General features: G+C 44.0%; 1 protein-coding gene across 2 annotated transcripts in view; it reads right to left on the minus strand.

Moving 5' to 3' along the window:
• Positions 1-576: 576 nt before the first annotated feature.
• TUBE1 (tubulin epsilon 1) overlaps positions 577-20,008 on the minus strand; it is a 29,444-nt gene continuing 10,012 nt past the window's right edge. Inside the window, exons 4-12 of one of the 2 annotated variants that reach the window (XM_055000596.1) lie at positions 14,708-14,765; positions 11,715-11,830; positions 9,720-9,841; positions 6,988-7,175; positions 4,848-5,017; positions 3,005-3,145; positions 2,689-2,829; positions 1,857-2,031; positions 577-1,190 (exon numbers count right to left, since the gene is read on the minus strand). In XM_055000596.1, the coding sequence (XP_054856571.1) occupies positions 1,032-1,190; positions 1,857-2,031; positions 2,689-2,829; positions 3,005-3,145; positions 4,848-5,017; positions 6,988-7,175; positions 9,720-9,841; positions 11,715-11,830; positions 14,708-14,765 (1,270 nt within the window). In that variant the 3' untranslated portion in view covers positions 577-1,031. The remainder of the gene's footprint in view (positions 1,191-1,856; positions 2,032-2,688; positions 2,830-3,004; positions 3,146-4,847; positions 5,018-6,987; positions 7,176-9,719; positions 9,842-11,714; positions 11,831-14,707; positions 14,766-20,008) is intronic. The other variant, XM_055000603.1, reaches the window with a different exon arrangement.

Here is a 20,008-nt window from a genome sequence, read left to right on the forward strand (position 1 = left end):
GGATCTGGGCATTTATAAATATTCATGAGACTAATAAAGTATTATTGTGTGTACTGCAGTGATAAGAGATATCACTGTCAAATATTTTCATATCTATGAAACCAGCCATACAATTTTTTGCTTAATTGATTCTGATTCACAACTTGTTCTATTGAGTTAAAAGAACAACACAATTGTATACCTCTGCAATGTTCTGTATACTTTTACCTTTTCTGCCATGCTTACCAAAGGGCAACTACAAGAAAATATAGTTGCAACCTGAGAGGAATGTAATTTGTAGTCTGGAGTGCCAAACGTTGCTTGTTGTAAAACTTCATCTATACAAAATTTTATAGATACTGTATATTTGAAGTTGGTTTAATGACATGAAAAAAATCTTCATGCTGTATTTTAATTTCAAACATATATGTGTAAAGTAGTGGATATTGTCAGATCTTATATTTATAACTACAGCTAAAACTAGCAGTATTTTGTCAAATTGTAGTATGTGTTCTAAATAAGTGATAACTGTATGTGTAGGCAATATTGTAGACAAAGGTTGCCAGATTGTTTTATCTATATATTTTATTTGGAAAATAAGACTTTTAAATAAAATATCTGACAAACATTTATAACTATAGTGAAAATAATGCAAAATTGTTTTACAATTTAGATATACAAAAGTATCTCTGGATGTGGTGCTTAAACAAGAAGCATATCACAGTACGGTATAAAAGGAAAGGCATACACTGTAAGAAGTTGCCACACATAATCCTTTTGTCCCAATAAAGTACATAATCTAGCTTCTGTAAAATTGGACAAAATAACTTGATAGGACACTGCCATCCGGACTGAGCATATTGACTGTCCCTTGAGAATATTCTAAGTCATTACATAAGGCCATCAGTTATGGTACATTTCAGTTGAACTTAGGTTAAGTTCTGAAGTTTCTCCCATTGAAATCAAATGTGTTAACAGTGCTTAACATGGGTTGGATTGCACGTACATAATTAGCAAATTTCTTAACTTTCAATGTTTTCCCCCTTCCATTGTTACATAGCTATCTTTAGTCTTGGTGGATCTATTGCAGGTCCACAGTTTGTGACATCTAGCTGATTATACTCTTCTATTAAATCTGACAAAGATGAAAGGGCTTCAGAGAAACAGCTCTGTTCCATACCATCAGTGTGCAGGTAATGATGAAGGTGAGCCTGTGAGAACAAATGTTACTTTAGTAATATGCGTTGGTGGAAAACTGAAAAAAAAAGGGATGGATCCAGACTAAATTTTCTATCAGCAGAATGGAATTTTCTTGTCTCCCATTTCCCCTGATGTTGCTCCTGGGGGATACAGAACCCTGAAGATGACATGGAGGGGGGTCTCCAGTGGAAAGGGGGAATTAAGAATTTGCCAATTTAGTCTGGGTCCAACTCAGCTGGAACAATTATTGTTCCAAGATTGAGCACCTCCATATCATAAAAGCTGTAACCCATATTTTAGGTGAAATTGATCATAGGGGGAAAATAACATAGGAAATGGGCATTTTTAAGTTTCAATCCATTAGTCTCACATGTACAGGTGCATGCCTAAGAGGAGATCAGCACAGGACTTAATGGAACCATCTTATCATGCTTCCTCTCTAGTGTATTACATGTATTCAGCCAGTAATGACCAACATTTGCATTGTAGCATACTGGCCATTACTGTAACTCAGCTGTTCTGGAATCAGAGTGAATACAGGGGGAGAAACTGGTAGCTGTGTAAATTATGTCGAGATTACTGGTACCCAGTAATCTCAAATATCAACTATAACACAAGTACAGCAAAATTAGTAAGGCATTGCTTTAGATGGCATTACTTTTCATTCTAGGGTATACCTTTTTCTTGTATAGCCTCATGAATCTCTCCTTGAGTTCTAGAAAAGTATGTTTCACACAAGTATTATTTGCCAGGGTCAACAATGAGTGAGAATGGCCCACAGGAGGTACTGAACATAAGCCAGTTTTCCAGCCTTCTTGATTCCAAGAGACAAAGCGAAGTGAAGGTTTCAACCTTAAAAGAGGCAAACTCAGGGCAATAAAATGAGCACCAGAAAGCAGAAACATTAGTATCATATTTGCCTATTTATTTCTAGAAGCATATTTATGTAATTTCAGCAGTACAAAAGCTGTTATATTATTTGCACACTTTTATTAACTCTTCCAAGTTTAAATTTAAATGATAAACACTTAATATTACTCAATGACTTGTTTTGCTTAGGGGTAATTAACTAAAGAAGCATCTTTTGGTTTTGTGCATTTTTTTGGTTTTTAGATACTCATACTCAGAAATAAGCAGGTGCCTAGTAATCCAGGCAACCACAGTGATAGCATGTGTCAAAGTATGATATTTACAGACCCTAGATTCCCACTTGATATACTATGGATTGGATTCTAAAGACCTTATCTTAAAATGCACAATGCTGCTAGCATTTCATGCATACAAATTCTCTAACCAGAAATCCTTAACTAGATTATTTGATTCACAAAATTATTTAGGATATTATCCACCCCACCCCCTCCAAAAGATGTGGATGTGCATGCAGTAGGGAATCAACAGTTTTCTTTTCTCCCCTACTACAGCTTGCCTTTCAGCCTTGGGAAAAATATTGACTATGGAAATGTTCTGCATGAACTGAAATCCCTCCCCTAGTACACATTTTATACAAACCTTTCTATGTTTCTACGAAGATCTGAAACATGCACATTTCCTCTGACTAGAAGGGCACAGGCAAGATACAAGCAGTGCTTTGGGTCAGCTCTTATCAGTTGGTGATCTTTGCTAAAAGCATCTGAAAACATTTGGTCTAACCTAAAAGACAAGGAGTAACCTGCAACAATTAGCAATCTTAACAAAATCATGGTCAGAAAAATCCAGAAATATGTGCCAAACATTTACAAGTAGAATATGCATACTTGAAAAATGGACTGATATTCTACTAGCAAGCAGCAAGATACTGGATATAGGATTCAGAAAAATTACTTACCTTCGAGAAGGTACATTAACATCAGCCAATGTATACAGAGGAGTTAAACTGGAAACCAGATAATGAAGTCGAGGAAAGGGGACCAAATTCATGGTGATTTCGTTAAGGTCCATATTAAGTGATCCTTCAAACCTAGCAGAGCTGAAAGTAACACAAGAGAACACAAGAGTTATACAAATTGTTTGCTAATGGTTTAGTTTACTGTATCTCCTTGAATAGGCATACACATGTGCAGTTAGTGTCTCATTTAACTCACACCTGTGACAACTTATTTACCTTTCAGTTTAATTTTTTGTTGACTTTCCAACCACAGCCAGTGCAACACAGGAATCCTATTAAAGGGATACGATAGCATTCTTTATGAGCTTTGCTTCTTCTGTTTAGTGGTAAGTAGAGCTGTTGCTTTTATTGCACTTTCCAAATTCTATGATACTTGAAGCTGTTGAGTTACAAGCTTCGAATTAGCAGGGGATCTAATCCAGTCCCCCCGCCCCCCGCCAGTACTCTCACTATCTGCTGGGATACCTGACAATATCCTTCTTACAAAGAAGTAAATCTCATCAATCAGAATGGTAGCAAGGGCACTAGTTTGGAGACAAACGGCACATAGACTTTTGGAAGCTGTCTCTGCCAACGGAAGAAATCAAAACATAGGTTCAATCATCTCACAGTGTGCACCGAACTGTACCCGGGAATATGTTTGCATTTTGTATATTTTGTAACTCAGGCAATCAGAAGATGAACTATCTTGATCACAGAAACTGCTGCCAGGAAATTGTAGGTGTAACCATGTTTGGCCTGACACTTCCCTAGGGACACTGGAAGTGCATTGCATGAAGAGGTTTTTAAACGATTGAACAGGATCCAGAGCCTACGCCTTCTGCTAAAGACTAGCAGCAGGACTCAAGCAGTGAGTGGCTGTGAAACTATGAAGGGCTCAAGGAAGTACCACACATTCTTACATCTTTTCAGTATAAATATTTATTTAAAACATTTACATTTTGCCATTCACTTATGACTCAAGGTAGCCCACATAAGCAATAAGCTGCAATAATAATTTAAAATGACAACTCAGCAGAATTAACATAGCCCCAAAAATGTGACCAATCCTTCCCAACAATACCTTTTCGAGACTTCATTTGCTTAAAAAAACTTGCAGAAATAAAATGCTTTTACAAGCACATTGAATTGGGCATGGAAGCAAACAAGGAATCAGAGCAGCAGAAGTAACTGGAATTACAGAATGTAGAGCATGTTATAGTGGTATGGACGGCAATGGCTAGGACAGAAGAATCCAAACCAGCAGCCCATTTACAAACAACATGTAACTGAAAAAAAGTTACTTGTGGCAACACCACCAACCTGTTTCTCTGTTAACAAGGCTGGGTCCAAAAGTACCCCAAAGCTCTTTACTTGATCTTGTAAATATTACTAAAGATACACAGATATGGATTTACATTTACTTTTAAAGATGTTTTGATAATATAAATTATTGCTTTGATGATTTATTGTAATATGGGGGTGGGGGGGAATCCGGGCTGAGTGACGCAGCACTTGCTTTGCATGAAGGTCCCAGGTTCAATCCTCTGTGTCTCCAGTTATAAGGATCAGGTTGTACGTGATCCAAAGACTTCTCCCTGAGACCCTGGAAAGCCACTGCTAGTCAGAATGGGTACTGACCTTCATAGTCAAGGGTCTGATTCAGCACAAGGTGGCATTTGATGCACAACTTTTGCAACCACATAGTAAGCACAGCTGAGAATACATGTATCTTCTCAAAGATAAAACGATACTCAGCATACCATTTACAATTCATTTATGAGAAAAATGCTCTGAAGCTCACCTTGTTAAGTTCAACAGTAAGTTGGCCACAATATTGTTCATAGCATCAAAGGGTTTCTCCTTGGTAGGTTTTATTCCACCTGAAGTTACCAAGCTAGATTGCTTTACACATGATCCTAGCTTTCCACTTTTGGTCATTTGATTAATTTTACTAACAATGTCAAATAAAGACTTAGAAAGAAAACAAAAAAGAAAAAGCATATAAGATATCCAATATGCAAAATTAGCTTAATTTTTATCAGCAGCCTCAGGCAAAATTGAGATAAATTGAATAAATGTACCCGTCTTTTTGAGCGGCCAGCTAGCCTGGATAAAATGTGCTATCTTTTTAACAGAGGCTTAATGGGATGTTATTTATCGGGTATGTATCTTCATGCACAAGAAGCTTAAACTGCCCCTTTCTACAAATTAAACCTCTATTAAAGGCACAAGGGAGTTTTTTCCCTCCAGGCTAGTTGGCAGCCCTACTATCTTCCTTCATTTCTTGCAGGGGTTTCCTCTAGGTATACCATATACTGCTCTAACAGGGAAGATAGAGTTTTGCTACAGAGATCTTTTTCTAGCCAGATACTGATTCTTCCCCAACTAATGTTTGCACACTGGCATGTTTATCATCTGCAAATGGTAATTAAAATGGAAAACCTTCTAGTCATATCAGTGAGTGATTTAAAATTTCAGTACTATACCAGATGTAGTACCTATAAGATGATAATATCACAGGGAACTAAACACAGTAAGTTCTGAATAATTAGGCCTCAGCACTCCTGTACTGGAGACATGGACTTTAACGACATTACAAATCCATGTCTTCTTTCCAGGCAAAGGTCTAATTTGTGTCTACATGCATGCATGCCTGATTAAAGAAATTCTTCAGCTCCCAGTCCTAAACAAATGCACACACTTACTAATCTTCTGCATACATACATCATCATACACTCCCTCCCACTCAATCCAAGATTGTTTGCTTTGGGATATCAAGTTCTGGGCTTCAATCATTGCAGGATATTCGTGAAAACAATGTTAATGAATTTTAAGTCTTAAAACAAAAGTGGTGATGATAGCATCCACACAGATCTCTTTTCCAGTCACTTTTAATAGTCATTTACTACTGTCGGCACATCTGTATAAAAAGGGTGGTATTTATTACAAACCACTTAAATATTTTAGAGTATAAGTTTGTTATCATTATTAAAATTAAAAAGATCAAGATGGGTAACCATGTTAGTCTGTCTGTAGCAGCAGAAAAGAGCAAGAGTCCAGTAGCACCTATAAGACTTAACAAAATTTGTGGTAGGGTATGAGCCTACCCTACCACACATTTTGGTACCCTTATAGATGCTACTGAACTCTTGCTTGTTTCTAAAATTAAAAAGTCAGTGAAATACTATCATTATATCCAATTTTGAACATGGCCCTAGAATACGTGAAATAAGACCAAAAAAATCTGCAGAACAAGGCCCTGTATACCCTGCCCTGCTGGACTGCAATTTTTCCAGAAAAAACAAGCTTCAATTTAACAGGAAAAAAACTAGATCTTTTAACATTACATTGCTTAATCTTATAAACAGGCAAGCAGCCACAGCAAAGGGAGGAGGAGGCACTGTCAATGGGTGAATGAGGAAAGCAGGTAAGCAAGGAAGAGAGGAAGGAATGAAAGAGAAATGACGCAGCAGTGGAGAGGGCGAGATATGTAAGGCCAGCCAGGTGAGTGAGTGAGGCAGGCAAGTGATAGCAGAGACAGGGTTGGGGGTGGGTAAGTGGTACAGGCAGATGGGCAAGGCTGATGATAAGCGGCTGCAGGGAGAGTCAGAGAGGTACACTGCTGAGCAAGTGAGTGTCTGAATGAACCAAATGAACAGTGGTAGAGCAGTGGTAGTGGTAGAGGGAAGAGGCACTGCATACAAGTGAACAAGACAGTGAGTGGCTGTGATAGAGGTGGAGGGCAAGAACAGACAGCAGGAGCAGGAGAAAGTGGTGGGAGGGCAAAGGAGAGAACGGTGGAGGCAGAAAGGAGCTGTAGGAGAAAGTGGGAACTAGTAGGAAGGTGGGTCTGATTTCCCCTTGCTATAATTTTCTTGCAGAATTCTCTGCTTGTACTTCCTATATACTATGCAGATGATATTTTGAATAGAGATTCTTACTTCATTTTCAATTGGCAGTACACAATCTGCATGTTCACTGAGCTCCTTCATAGCCAAGACGCTATTATAAGGAGACGTAATGACATCATCCTCCCCCGAAGGATAAACTGAAGTAACAAATCTATATACTTCTGGAAATTCCTCCTCAAGCACATTTAGTATAAATGTACCAAGTCCAGATCCTGTCCCTAGAATAAAAAACAAATAGTTGCAATGTCATGAAAGTACTTTAAAGACTGTCTTTTACCTTATTTGTAGTTAACTTTTATCCTGTCTTTTCAAGCACCTTATGCTTAACAATAAAACATTAAAATAACAAGATGTGATTCAAACCTGCTACTTGTGGATTTTCTAAGCAATCATGAGATTAAAGAGCTTTGCAATATCTTATCAGTGTTCACAATGGAGCTGCCTGAAGTAGGTTTCTATTTGAAAGTTTCTTCTGTTAAGGTGGCAGTTCAAATGTGAACACTCCTTGTGATAATTTTCTTGTGTCTTTTTTTTACTTCTTTTTGAGGAAGGAATGCATTGGACTGATTCTGACTTTTCTGCATTAATCTTTGCCATCATCTTGTTCTTCCCAGTGCTACTGGGTGCAATGCAGAAATGGAGGGTCACACGCAGGGCTGATTTGATAAAAATCAGCCCCCAAACTAATGTTGGGGACCAATTTTTATCATATTAGCCCTGTGCAGGGGACTTTACTTCCTTGTTGCACTGGGAATGACGTCATTCCCAGTGCAAGAGATGCTCTGGGAATGACGTCATTCCCAGTGCAAGAGATGCTCTGGAATGTGCTGTGGGGCTCCCAGGACGATCCCCCACACCATTTCCCTGCTGGCCAGTTAAAGAGCAGCAGGGAGCAGAGGCTGGGAGCAGGGGATCCCTCACCCCGCACTGGGAGAATGAGATCCCTAAACTGAACAGATGTACCACAAAAGTCAGTAAAAATTCAAAATACCTTTAGGCATTAGGAAAATCTGTTTTAAAACGAGACCTTGGCGATAAAGTATACCACTTCCTAGATTGTATTATGATAAAGCTTTGTTTTAGTTACAGGTCATAGTGGGTACTAGGGTTAAAAAATACTGAAAAAAGTAACAAATGTATTGAATGAAATTTTTCAGTTACAGTTGACTTTAGAGTCACTATTGTGTCTTCAGAATTTTGGCAAAAACGTCCTGATTACAATTATGTAACAACCATTACTCTCTATGCTTATTGCAAAAAAATACAGACTGCTTACCTTCAGCTGATGTTCTTAGAATGGTCATTTGTGCATTTACACCGATGGGCTATACACCAGCACAGAACTACAATCTAGAAGCTTTTAGAGCTAATTTTTAGAAGCAAAAACCTCCTCCACTCAAAGACAGAGTTCAGACAGTGTATTACTTAAAGGAGAGGAACTGTGCTTCCTCTTTTAGTTCACTGCAGATAGTTGTCTCTTAAGCTAGTTTCCTTCATAGTCAAAAAAAGAAAAGAAAAAAGCATCATGCTCTGAGGGGAGGGGTTCTCATACCCCAAAGGTTTCTAAAAAGGGTCTGAATCAGAGTTCTGCACAAATAATGCTGCCATAATATAAACAAAGCTGACAGAATCAAAACGCTAATATGTCCAAATTGTTTTAACATCTAGATACCAGCAGTTGTTATGCATTACAGGCCATTTTCGGACTCATCACAGACCCTGGAATTGATCTGAATAAGTTTAATGATACGATTTGATCTCTTTTATTTTATAATTATGCATTTAATATTATTTATACATTTATGTATTTCTGTCAATGCTTTAAAAAAGGCATTCCTCTTATTTTCTTATGCAAACCCCATAAAAGTTAATAGAGGGGTTTTAGGATATGAATTAGATGCTATTACCCTGCAAGGGTATCTTGTAAGATACATCCCTAAACTAACATAGTGACAACAGCAGGGATCTACAGATACAATTGTCAAAGGCGATTATCTTTGATCATATTAACCCCCTGACCCAACATATGATGAGAGATGTGTTTCATCCCCATGTTTTCCCGTCAGAGCAGAGAAGTCTGAAGGGGAAAGGGGACTGGGTTGGACAGGAGAAACGCTGCCTTTTCTTCAACTCCTTTGGCATACACAATCTGGGCACAGGTGGATTATTTTCTTTGACCTTCTGATGGCCTTTAAAGGCACTGGTAAGCACCAAGAAAAGTCTATTCGTATCAGAGGACATGGAAGATAAGTGGCGTCAGTGGGGAACACAAACAATGACTGGCTGCCAAGTCTAGTCAAAATGTATGGATTCTTTGAACAAAAAGTAAAGATCTAGAAAAATATAGCGTGGGGAGTAGTGGAGGATAGTACAGCAGGAAGGGGAAAAGTGAACAGCTGATTTGCACTACACATTATGGACAGAATTCAGAAACAGCATTTGCATGAGTAATCTTGACAATTAGAAATTTCAGAATGGCTTTAATTAATTAAACTAGTTGAAAAAAACTCTGATCTTAGTAAGTTAATATTTTTACATTATTACGCTCAAGATCTCCAAGCTTATATTCTTCATTTCTCCTCTTCTAGTTGCTGGACTGGGACAAAATAGGTCTTCCTCCCTGTTCCTAGTGTTGTGTTTTTATTGAATTAGTTTTATCCTATTTTAATTGTTGTTTTAAATTGTTTAAAGTTCACTGCCTTAGGAATTCTATCTAGGAAGAAAGACAGCATACAAATGTTTTAAATAAATAAAATACTTACCCCCTCCCATGGAATGAATGACAAAAAAACATTGCAGACAGTCACAGCGCTCTGCAGCCTTCCTTAGCTTTTCTACAATACGGTCTCGGTACTGACATCCATACAGTCTGTGACCCACCGCCCTAAAAACAGGACACCTTTAACATGCCCTCCTCAGATTTCAGCTCTGACAATCCTAGGCTATGCACAGCGCTTACAGTTCCTTTATTCCTGCAGGAATACCGAGTGTTACGGAGTGTGGGGTATATTTGCTGCTTTTCAGAAAAAAGTCCTCACTGTGAATTTAGGCCTGATGGCAAGGCTGAGCTCCATTAGGGCATGGGACACTTTCCCCTTCCATAGTCAGGAAGAAGGAAACTCTATGTGCACAAAAAAGATTAACTTGCTGGTTCCCAACTTGCAAACACAGATTGCAAGAAGCCAGTTTTATATCTATCCATCGCTTGTGGGTAAAGATTGCGCTTCTAGGTACTCATACAAATATGAGGAGAAAAATGCAATGGCTTCCAGTTAATAACCAGAGATGAATAGTTTTTTTTGCTGAATTTAATATTACAGAAAAAAATTATTTCCTCTGTTACACACTTTCCTTTAGGAGTTTTCTGCCTGACATTTATTTATTAAGACTAGAGGGTGTCATTACCTTTGATCTATTTTAGTTTGAATCTATGTTTTCATTGATGGTCCCTCAGAAGAGCATTTGTTAAAATTTGAAATTTATTAGGCTATAGGCTGACTCAAGAGTCATTGGGTTATACTAGATCTAGCACTGCTGCTAGAGAAGCAAGTAAAAGTAGCTGCAAAGACGACCTTCTCTCAACTCAGACTCGCCTGGAAGATGGCTCCCTTCCTTGACACAGCAGATCTGGCCACCTGGATTCATGCCACAGTAATATTGAGACTAGACTACTGCAATGCACTCTACACAGGTCTCCTCTCAAAGTCAACTCAGAGATTTCAGCTGGTGCAGAATGCTGCTGCTCGTTTACTTTCAGGAGCTAGATGGAATGTGCCTAACACTCCCATTCTGCAGTCAATCCATTGCTTTCCCATCAGTTACCAGGCTCAATTCAAGGTCATGACTATCACATTCAAAGCCCTTCATGGCCTTGGCCCCTCATATTTCTGCATCATCTCTTCCTATGTTCTGCCCTGGCAGCTTTGTTCATCTGAGCAAGGCCTTCTGCAGATACCACCCTGCAGTTCCGCAAAATCAACAGCTGCCTGTACATGTGCTTTCTCTATGGTAATCCTCACTTTATGGAATGAGGAGGTCATGAAAACTCTTGGCTTTCCACAAACTGCAAAACTGAAATATTAATGAGGGTTTTCTACTCAGATTATAGAGCTGAGTCACAAGAAACAGCTCAAAGATATACCTCACTAAGGGACAGAAACTATAGACTATGACATGGAGTACTGTTTGCTGAGGTAGATAAGCTCCTCCATGTTGCTAAAGATATATTAATTAGTTACACTTTGGTTGTTGTGGGTTTTCCGGGCTGTATTGCCATGGTCTTGGCATTGTAGTTCCTGACAAAGTTTGAAACAAAGTTACACTTTGTTTCAAAAAGGTTACATCTCTGTGTTCGGCTTTATGCTTGTTTTCTAATTTTCTGCTATCATACCATATTGTATCTGCTCAATGAATGTCCTGTTGATTATATTGTATTTTGCTCAGTGAAAGGCCTAGCTGTTGATTGTATTGTATTCATTTGCATTGTATAATCCATCTTGGGTCTCAGTGAAATGTGGACTATAAAGAAAGAAAGAAAGAAAGAAAGAAAGAAAGAAAGAAAGAAAGAAAGAAAGAAAGAAAGAAAGAAAGAAAGAAAGAAAGAAAGAAAGAAAGAAAGAAAGAAAGAAAGAAAGAAAGTTATTTCTTCTATAGGTTATAGAAAGTACAAAAGACAGAAATTTAAGTGTTTTTAACTTCCATCTAAGTAGTAGAACATTCTGAATGAAGATTTTATAAAACAGAATTTTTTTCCTCACCAGTTGTTTCCTGAGCCAGAAACATCTGTGATCAGCTGCTTGCTATCAAAGACATCTCTCAATGGCCCCTGAAGAATTTCATTTACAACACCTTCTTCCATGTCAATCAGCAGGGCCTTAAAGCAAAAATAAATGATAATTTAGAGTTACTCACCAATGCGTTTTTAAAATTTTTATGCAAAAGACACATGGCAAAAAATATAAGTATTTTCTTTGTTTCAGTTGTAACATTTTTTTGGCTGCAGTTCTGCAAATACCATGAATACCTGATCCCACTGAAATTAATGGACTTGCATGTGTATCTCAGAGCTGTAGATATGCACAGCATTTCACTTTAAAGGAGTGTGATGATTTTAAGTGTGTGTGTGTCTTTAAATGCTTGGTGTGGTACAGATGAAGAGTGGGGTTGAAAGAGAGGGATGAGTGAGTGAGATGATTGGCTGATGACTGAGAGTGGACAGAGTGAACTGCTGTTTTTTGTTACTGGAGAGAGAAAGTTCAGTCTGAGCAGAGCAGGCTCAGCCTGAATATGTGTGTGTGTGTGTGCGCGCACGCACACACACACACACACACACACACACACACCACATTTGATTTCTATACCACCCTTCAGGATGACTTAACACCCACTCAGAGTGGTTTACAAAGTATGTTATTACCCCCACAACAAAACACCTTGTGAGGTGGGTGGGGCTGAGACAGCTCCTAGAAGCTATGACTGACCCAAGGTCACCCAGCTGGCTTCAAGTGGAGGAGTTAGGAATCAAACACAGTTCTCCAGATTAGAGTCCTGCCGCTCTTACCCACTACACCAAACTGACATATATTTGAGTGAGTGATTGATATATCTGAAGTAGGCAAACTGTGTGCGCGCCTGAGAGGGAAAGTTTATATATATCTGTGTGACTGAGCCTATGTGAGGAAACTTTAAGAACTGAGAACTATCTTCGAAACCATTAAGCTTAAGTATTAGAGTGAAACTGATAAGCTTCTTGTCAGGGCTTCTTTTCTGGGAAAAGAGGTGGTGGAACTCAGTGGGTTGCCCTCAGAGAAAATGGTCACATGGCTGGTGGCCCCGCCCCCTGATCTCCAGAAAGAGGGGAGTTTAGATTGCCCTCTGCGCCGCCAAGCAGTGCGGAGGGCCATCTAAACTCCCCTCTGTCTGGAGATGGGGGGGGGGCACCAGCCATGTGACCATTTCCAAGAGGTTCTGGAACTCCATTCCCCTGAGTTCCCCCTGAAAAAAAGCCCTGCTTCTTGTAGAAATAAAAGTTTATTTTTGTTTTTTTTTAATCCCAGGATATTTGTTATTCCTATATATCCCATTCCTATCCTCAGGACCACATAGTCCCACAAAGAGCACATTATTAAAAGGAAAATTTAAATGAACTATTTTGGAATATAATTCCTGGTGGCAGCAATCTACCCAATGGGTGTAAGAAGAGGGTTAAAGGAAAAGTCTAACTGAAAAAGGGACTCATAACATGGAAGATGCAGCTGTGTGGACCAAAAGGATGTTCAGGAAGAGTGTCTGTTTACTGGTGATTGGCAAAGTGGTTGGTGACATTGGCCTCTAGTCGCCAGAATTGGCCTCTAGTCACCAGGTTTAGAGATTGGTTGGGATCCTGTGCTCACTCAGTTGGGCGCACTGAGTTGAGTTTAAAGTATGCTGTAGTTCTAGAGTCAAATTAGGCCTAGGGAGACCGAGTAATACATGTTCATCATGATATTCACAAGGTGACCTTTTCCCAGTCACTCCTTTTCATCCTATTGTGGGATAAAACAAAGGAGAAGAATTATGCTGCCTTGAACTCCTTGATGGAAGGGCAGGATAAAAATGTAATGAATAAATAATTACACGGACTAGCATTTCAGCAGAGAGGAGGGAACTAAACCCATTATTTCTACCCACTCCCCTCAAAAGATGATTGGTGCTATCAATGTTTTTCTAGGCTGAAAGCACACACAGTTCTAGCAACTGGATTTAGAAGAAGAAGCTGTTTATAAATTGCACATGTTAGATGAGTCAGGGAGTTTGTCTACAAAAAAAGATTAATAATCATTTTTGGATTTTTTTCCCTTGTAATTCAATCATCTTGCTTATGGTGTCAACTAATTAAAATACACATTTTTGAAAGCTATAGTCTTCTGCTTTCTCCAAGCACAATGACTTTTAGATAATCTGAAACATAATTTGCTTGACCAGAATAGCAAAGCATATACTACTAAATATCCATTGTTAGTAAAGCACAAAGGCCTGTTTTTTGATATCACATTACAAATGGTTTTTTACTTTCTCCTCTTTGTAAGACCAGGCAAGCCTAATCTCGTCAGATCTCAGAAGCTAAGAAGGGTTGATATTGGTTAATAATTGGATTGAAGACCTCCAGTGATGACCAGGGTTGCAGAGGCAGGCAATGACAAACTACCTCTGTTAGGCTCTTGCCTTGAAAACTCCAGTAGGGGTTGCCATAAGTCAACTATAACTTGATGGCACTCTCCTCCACCTCTTTGTGAAAGGATGTGGGAATAAAGCTGAAGTTTGCACTTGAAATCTTGGATATTTGTTCAGAACATGCACATCAATTCTCATTCTGATGTCTCAATCTGTCCTCCACCTCTTTGATCATCGATGTAGAGATCAGGCTGGTATCTAAACATGAGACACACAACTGATCCCTGAATGTGTTTACCAAGTTTCATTCTAATAGCTCAGTGCTGAGCAGGGCCAAAACATTACAAATTGAATGCTGAATAGGTGAACTGAACCAAAGGCCACTTCACTCAGTCAACTATTTTCCTAAATTAATAGAAGGTCTGCAATCAGAATCCACTCTATAATACAGCAGTCCTATATTCTTTTCCCACGTATATTCTTTTCAGTGGGAGAAACGTATCAAATACATTTTATTAACACCCCCCCACCCCAAACATGTGAAACATTTCACAGGTATTAACAGTATAAGAAATAAGAAAGGTTTTTTTGGCCTTACGCGTGCTTTTAAGGAACAAATTTTTCCTCTGGAAATGTCAGCAGCATCACCATCTGCTCTAGAAAAACCAGAAGTCCAATCAATCAATTCAGAAGGACCACATGTAAAATGTCTGGTTATTGCTTTAAATCTTTTCATTTCTACTGAGGGGTTAACAAAGTGAACATAAAAGTTGCCAACTTTAAGGCACACAAGTCTAATCTAATGGCCCAAACCAGGGATTGCTGTAATGAGAATAACCCTGGGGAATCCTTGGGCTCACACACTTGCTTCCTTCTTGTGCACAGCCAGTTAACTGAAGACTTCTGGCAAATAGGGTTGCCAGATGGTTTCTGGCAGAATACTAGACATAGGGGAGGGGAGGACCTGATACTCACCAGTAAAAAACTCTTATTGTGCACTAGGGTTGCCAGGTCCCCTTCACCTCCAGGTGGGAGGAGGGAGACCTGGCATGCAGCTTTTTCAAAGTATGTGCATGTGCATGCTCCTGGGCTGTGCAATGACATCACTTTCAGGAACTGATGTCATCATGCAGGCCACATGCTGCCCTGGACGCACTCCTGTGCTCCACAGCAGACTGATTTGGGCCATTGGGGCTGAAATGGGCCCCCTGTGGAGCATGGTAGTACAACTGGGGTGGTGCAATGGGCTCTGGAGTACTCTCATGCTTTGCAGTGGGCCTGATTTTGCCTGCTGTGGATCACGGGAGTGCTGCTGGGAGGGCCGTAGCGAGCTCCTGTGCTTCACAGCAGGCCAATTTAGGCCCCAAATGGGCCCAATTTGGCCCAGTGCAACATGCAGGAGCATGCAATGCCACCCAGTAACATGCCCCAGGAGCCACGTTCCCCCACTTTCCCCCTGCCAGTTAGGTAAGCAGGGGCAGGGTGTGGAGGGTGGGAGTGGGGGATCCCCTGCCCCAAGTGGGGGACTGGCAATCCTAGTGTGCACACGCCTGGCCTCAAGTGACGATGTCACTTCCACAAGTGAGGTCATCATGCCACCTGCTTTCCTTCCCAGGCTCTGACTAGTCGGAGTGGCCTAGAGCACAAAGAAGACTGGCGATTTGGCCAGGAGGCATACTCCAGGTTGGGGGGGGGGCAGAGAGGAGGAGAGGGGCCATGAAGAAATAGAGCACCTCTCAGAGAAAATTGGGCCACAATGACACCCTGAGGCTCAGTGGGGGAACTGCAGCATCTGGGCGAAGACAGAAGAAAGCGGATATTGAAAGGATTATGGAGCTGGAAGGGCACATGAAAACTACAACTCCCGGCATGTTTGGCAGGCTCAGAATAGATCAGCTGATGGGAGGAAGCTGCTCAACCACAGAATTTACCTCAATACAGCTGACAGATGGCTAGTAGGAGGAGGAAGAGCCATTCCTCCCATGCACAAAAATACCAGACATTTATATTCCATTCCCCATGGACAGTCCAAGAAAATACTGGGACTGTCCAGTGAAAACTGGATACCTGGCAACCCTACTGGCAAAGCATATTTTGCCATTATGTTCAACTCAACTCATTCTTCCTAACAAAGATTTCAAATAAGAAATAAACCATGATTAGGAATCCTGGTTTTGAAGAAAGACCATAAACAATTGTTGGTGATTTGTGTCAGGGCTTGCCGCTGCTGCCGCTGGGCGTGGCCCTGGGCGGTCTGCTCCTGACGTCACAGGGGGGCCAGGGATTCTGCAGGACCCTGCTCTGTGGAAGGAGGGGCGGTATACCTCACCCAGACTCCCTCTCAGTCCACTCGCTGGCCTGCTCAACCTGGCCTGCTTACCCTCTGCGTCCTCCTTCATCTCCTCCTTCCAGGACTCTCCTCCAAGCCTCCACCCTTGCATCTTACTGCTCTCACTCCACATCATCACTCCTCACTCACACCCACCACCACAGGGCTCTTCCCAGCCAGCTTTTATAGGGCTTCCTTCTACTGCCCCACCCCTCTTCCAGCCTGGCCTTGGGCTGCACCAAGCAGTTGCAGCTGGGGTAGCTGATCTGGCCCCCCTGACCAGCACCAGCTGTGCCTTGTTCTCTGGCTGCCCAGCCTCCCTGCCTTGGCTGATTGCTGAAGGCCTGTCCAGCTGCAGTCCCCTGGCTAGCAGCTCGGCCTCCCTGGCTGAGCTGATGGCTGAAGGTGGGTCCAGCTGCGGCTCCTTGGCTGGTTGCCCAGGGCTTCCTGCAGAGTGCCTCCAATAGCCCCACCTGGAGTGGCTTGGCTTTTGGCAACCCCTGGGCCAGGCTACTATTTTCTAGCTGGGGCATGGCTTTGGGTTGTTGGGGCTGCTGCTGCTTCTCCTCCTCAGGTAAGGTCTTTGGGTGGGTGACTGCTGGGCTCCCAATCCCTCTGCCCTTGCCCCCTTCTGCCTTGCCTAGCCCCCTTTCCCTCCCTAGGGGAGTGGGACTCGCTGGCCTCTCTCTGTCTCCCCCTGCCTCCTGAGGCCCTGGGCTTTTGCCCCTTGCCCCTGGCACCGGCAGGTTCTGGCTCCATTTGCCTGTGGGAGGGGTTGACCTGCTGTCAGCTGGCTGACCAGTTGACCTGCTGTCTGCTGGTTGCCCCCTCTGTTTGCCTGTCAGCCCGGCTGACCTGCTGTTCCCTCCTACCAAGTCTGGGGGCTGGGACTCAGACCCCGGACACACACCCCCACTTAGCTTTGAGTTGTGGGGGTCAGGGTCAGACTCAAACATGCGGGACATGAAGTCCGCATCCACATGCTGCGCCCCCTTGCAGTACTTGATGGTGAACCGGAAGGGGAGGAGGGAGAGGTACCACCGCAGCACACGGGGGTTGTGTGCCTTCATGCGGTGGAGCCATTGCAGGGGTGCATGGTCCGTTAGTAGGACAAAGGGATTATTGGCCAGGTAGTATTGCAGGGCCCCCACTGCCCACTTGACCGCTAGGGCCTCCCGCTCCACTGTTGCATAGCGCCTCTCTGCGGGCTGCAGCTTCCGACTCAGGAAGAGGATGGGGACGTCGGTTCCGTCACGTTCCTGAGTCAGGACTGCCCCAAGGCCGGTGTCAGAAGCGTCTGTGGCCAGTGTAAAGGGTTGGTCAAAGTCCGGGTTCCACAGGGCTGTGGTATTAGAGAGGGCTGACCGCAGGTCCTTGAAAGCTGCTTCTAGTGCTGGGGTCCACCGGACTTGGTTGGGCAGCCCCTTCTTTAAGCAGTCTGTCAGGGGGGCGGCTCGGGAGGCAAAGTGGGGGATGAACCGCCCGTAATACCCCAGTAGTCCCAGGAAACATCGGACCTGCTTCTTGGTCCGGGGTTGGGGGGCATCAGCTATCGAGGCCACCTTGTCTGGTGGTGGGCGAACTCGGCCTCCCCCGACCACAAAGCCCAGGTACTGGAGTTCCTGGAACCCCAGGTGGCTCTTCTTTGGGTTAGCCCGTAGTCCGACTCGCTGGAGGGCCCCCATGACAGCTTCCAAGTGTTGGAGATGGGTGGGCCAGTCTGGGCTGAAGATGATGATGTCATCTATGTACGCCATTGCATACGCCCGGCACTCTCCCAGCACTTGGTCCACCAGCCGCTGAAACGTGGCAGCTGCCCCGTGTAGACCAAACGGCATCTTCTTGAACTGGAAGAGGCCTCGTGGGGTGGCAAAGGCTGTCTTCTCCCGGTCCGCTGGCTGCACTGGCACTTGCCAGTAGCCCTTCGTCAAGTCTAGGGCCGACAGGTAGCGGGCGGACCCTAGGTGGTCTACCAACACATCTGCTCGGGGCATGGGGTATGCATCGAACTGGGCCACCTTATTCAGTTCACGATAGTCGATGCAAAATCGGGTGGTCCCATCTGGCTTGGGCACCAAGACTATCGGGCTCCTCCAAGCGCTTCGCGAGGGCTCGATTACCCCAAGCCTGAGCATCTCGTCGGTCTCCTTCTCCACTGCCTCCCACCGCTTCCTGGGGATGGGGCGCCAGGTAGCCCGGGCTGTCTGCCCCGGGTCTGTTGGAATGGCATGTTGGATCAGGCTCGTGCTGCCCGGCCTGCGGGAGAAGACCCCGGGAATCCGAGCCCAGAGGTCTTGTAGCTGGGCCCTCTGAGCTGGGTCGAGCTGAGGGTCCACCTTGGGCTCCTCGAACTCCGGGGCATCAGTGGTCCAAGGCAGCACACTGTCAGGGAGCTCTAGCGGGTCCTCAGCCACGCCGCACTCCTCTTTTGGGCGCTCGTGCCACTGCTTTAGGAGGTTCACATGCAGGGTCTTCCGCCGACGCCGGCCAACCCCACACTGGACTTCGTAGGTGGTGGGGCCCAGCACCCTTCGAATCTGGTAGGGACCCCTCCATGGGTCCCCTTCCTCTCTTGGGAACACCGAGTGGTGCACGAGGACCTTCTCTCCGGCCTGGAAAGTCCTCATCCGTGCACCCCGGTCATAGGCGGCCTTTTGCTTTGACTGGGTGCGAGTCAGTCTGCGATTTGCCTCCGCTTGGGACTGTTGCACCCGGTCACGGAGCCGGCTCACATACTCCTGTATGGGGGGTGCGGGGCTGCTGGCCCGGGGCCCCCAGCGTTCCATCAGCCGGGAGAGCATCCCCCTTGGCTTGCGCCCATATAGCAGCTCGAATGGGCTGAAGCCGGTGGAGGCCTGCGTGGTCTCCCGGAGGGCGAACATGAGCGGGTCAATGTACAAGTCCCACTGGTGAGGCTTGTCCCGCGTCATCTTCTTCAGGGCCTCCTTGACGGTCTGGTTCAGCCGCTCTGCCAACCCGTCTGTTTGAGGGTGGTAAGCCGAGGTGAACACCTGCCGGATCCCCAAATTCCGGCAGAGCTGGCGCATGGCTGTGGCACGGAACGGGCCCCCCCGATCCGTCAAAATTTCGTCTGGCAGCCCCACCATCGCGAAAAACTTGGACAGGGCCCGTACCATCCCTGGGGTCTGCATGGTCTTCAGCGGGATGACCTCGGGGAACCGCGTGGCATAGTCCACAATCACCAGGGCAAAGCGATGGCCCCGGGGTGTGCGTGGCAGCGGTCCGATGAAGTCCATTGCGATGCGTTGGAAGGGCGTCTCCATGACGGGCAGCGGGGAGAGGGGGGCCTTCGGCGGGCGGCGGGCTGCCACCCGCTGGCAGGTGGGACATGAGCGGCAGTGGGCCTTCACGTCTGCATTCACGGAGGGCCAGAATAATTGCTCAAGAACCTTCCTCAGGGTCTTGTGGTGCCCCAGGTGCCCGGCCCAAGCGTGCTCATGGGCCGTGCGGAGGACTTCTGCCCGATAGGCTGCTGGCACGAGTAGTTGGCGGACCTCCCCCTGGCCATTTGGGGCACGAGCTAGGCGAACCCAAACCCCTCCTTGCTTC

This window comes from Eublepharis macularius, chromosome 1 (genome assembly GCF_028583425.1).
Source record: "Eublepharis macularius isolate TG4126 chromosome 1, MPM_Emac_v1.0, whole genome shotgun sequence".
Taxonomy (NCBI): Eukaryota; Metazoa; Chordata; class Lepidosauria; order Squamata; family Eublepharidae; genus Eublepharis; species Eublepharis macularius.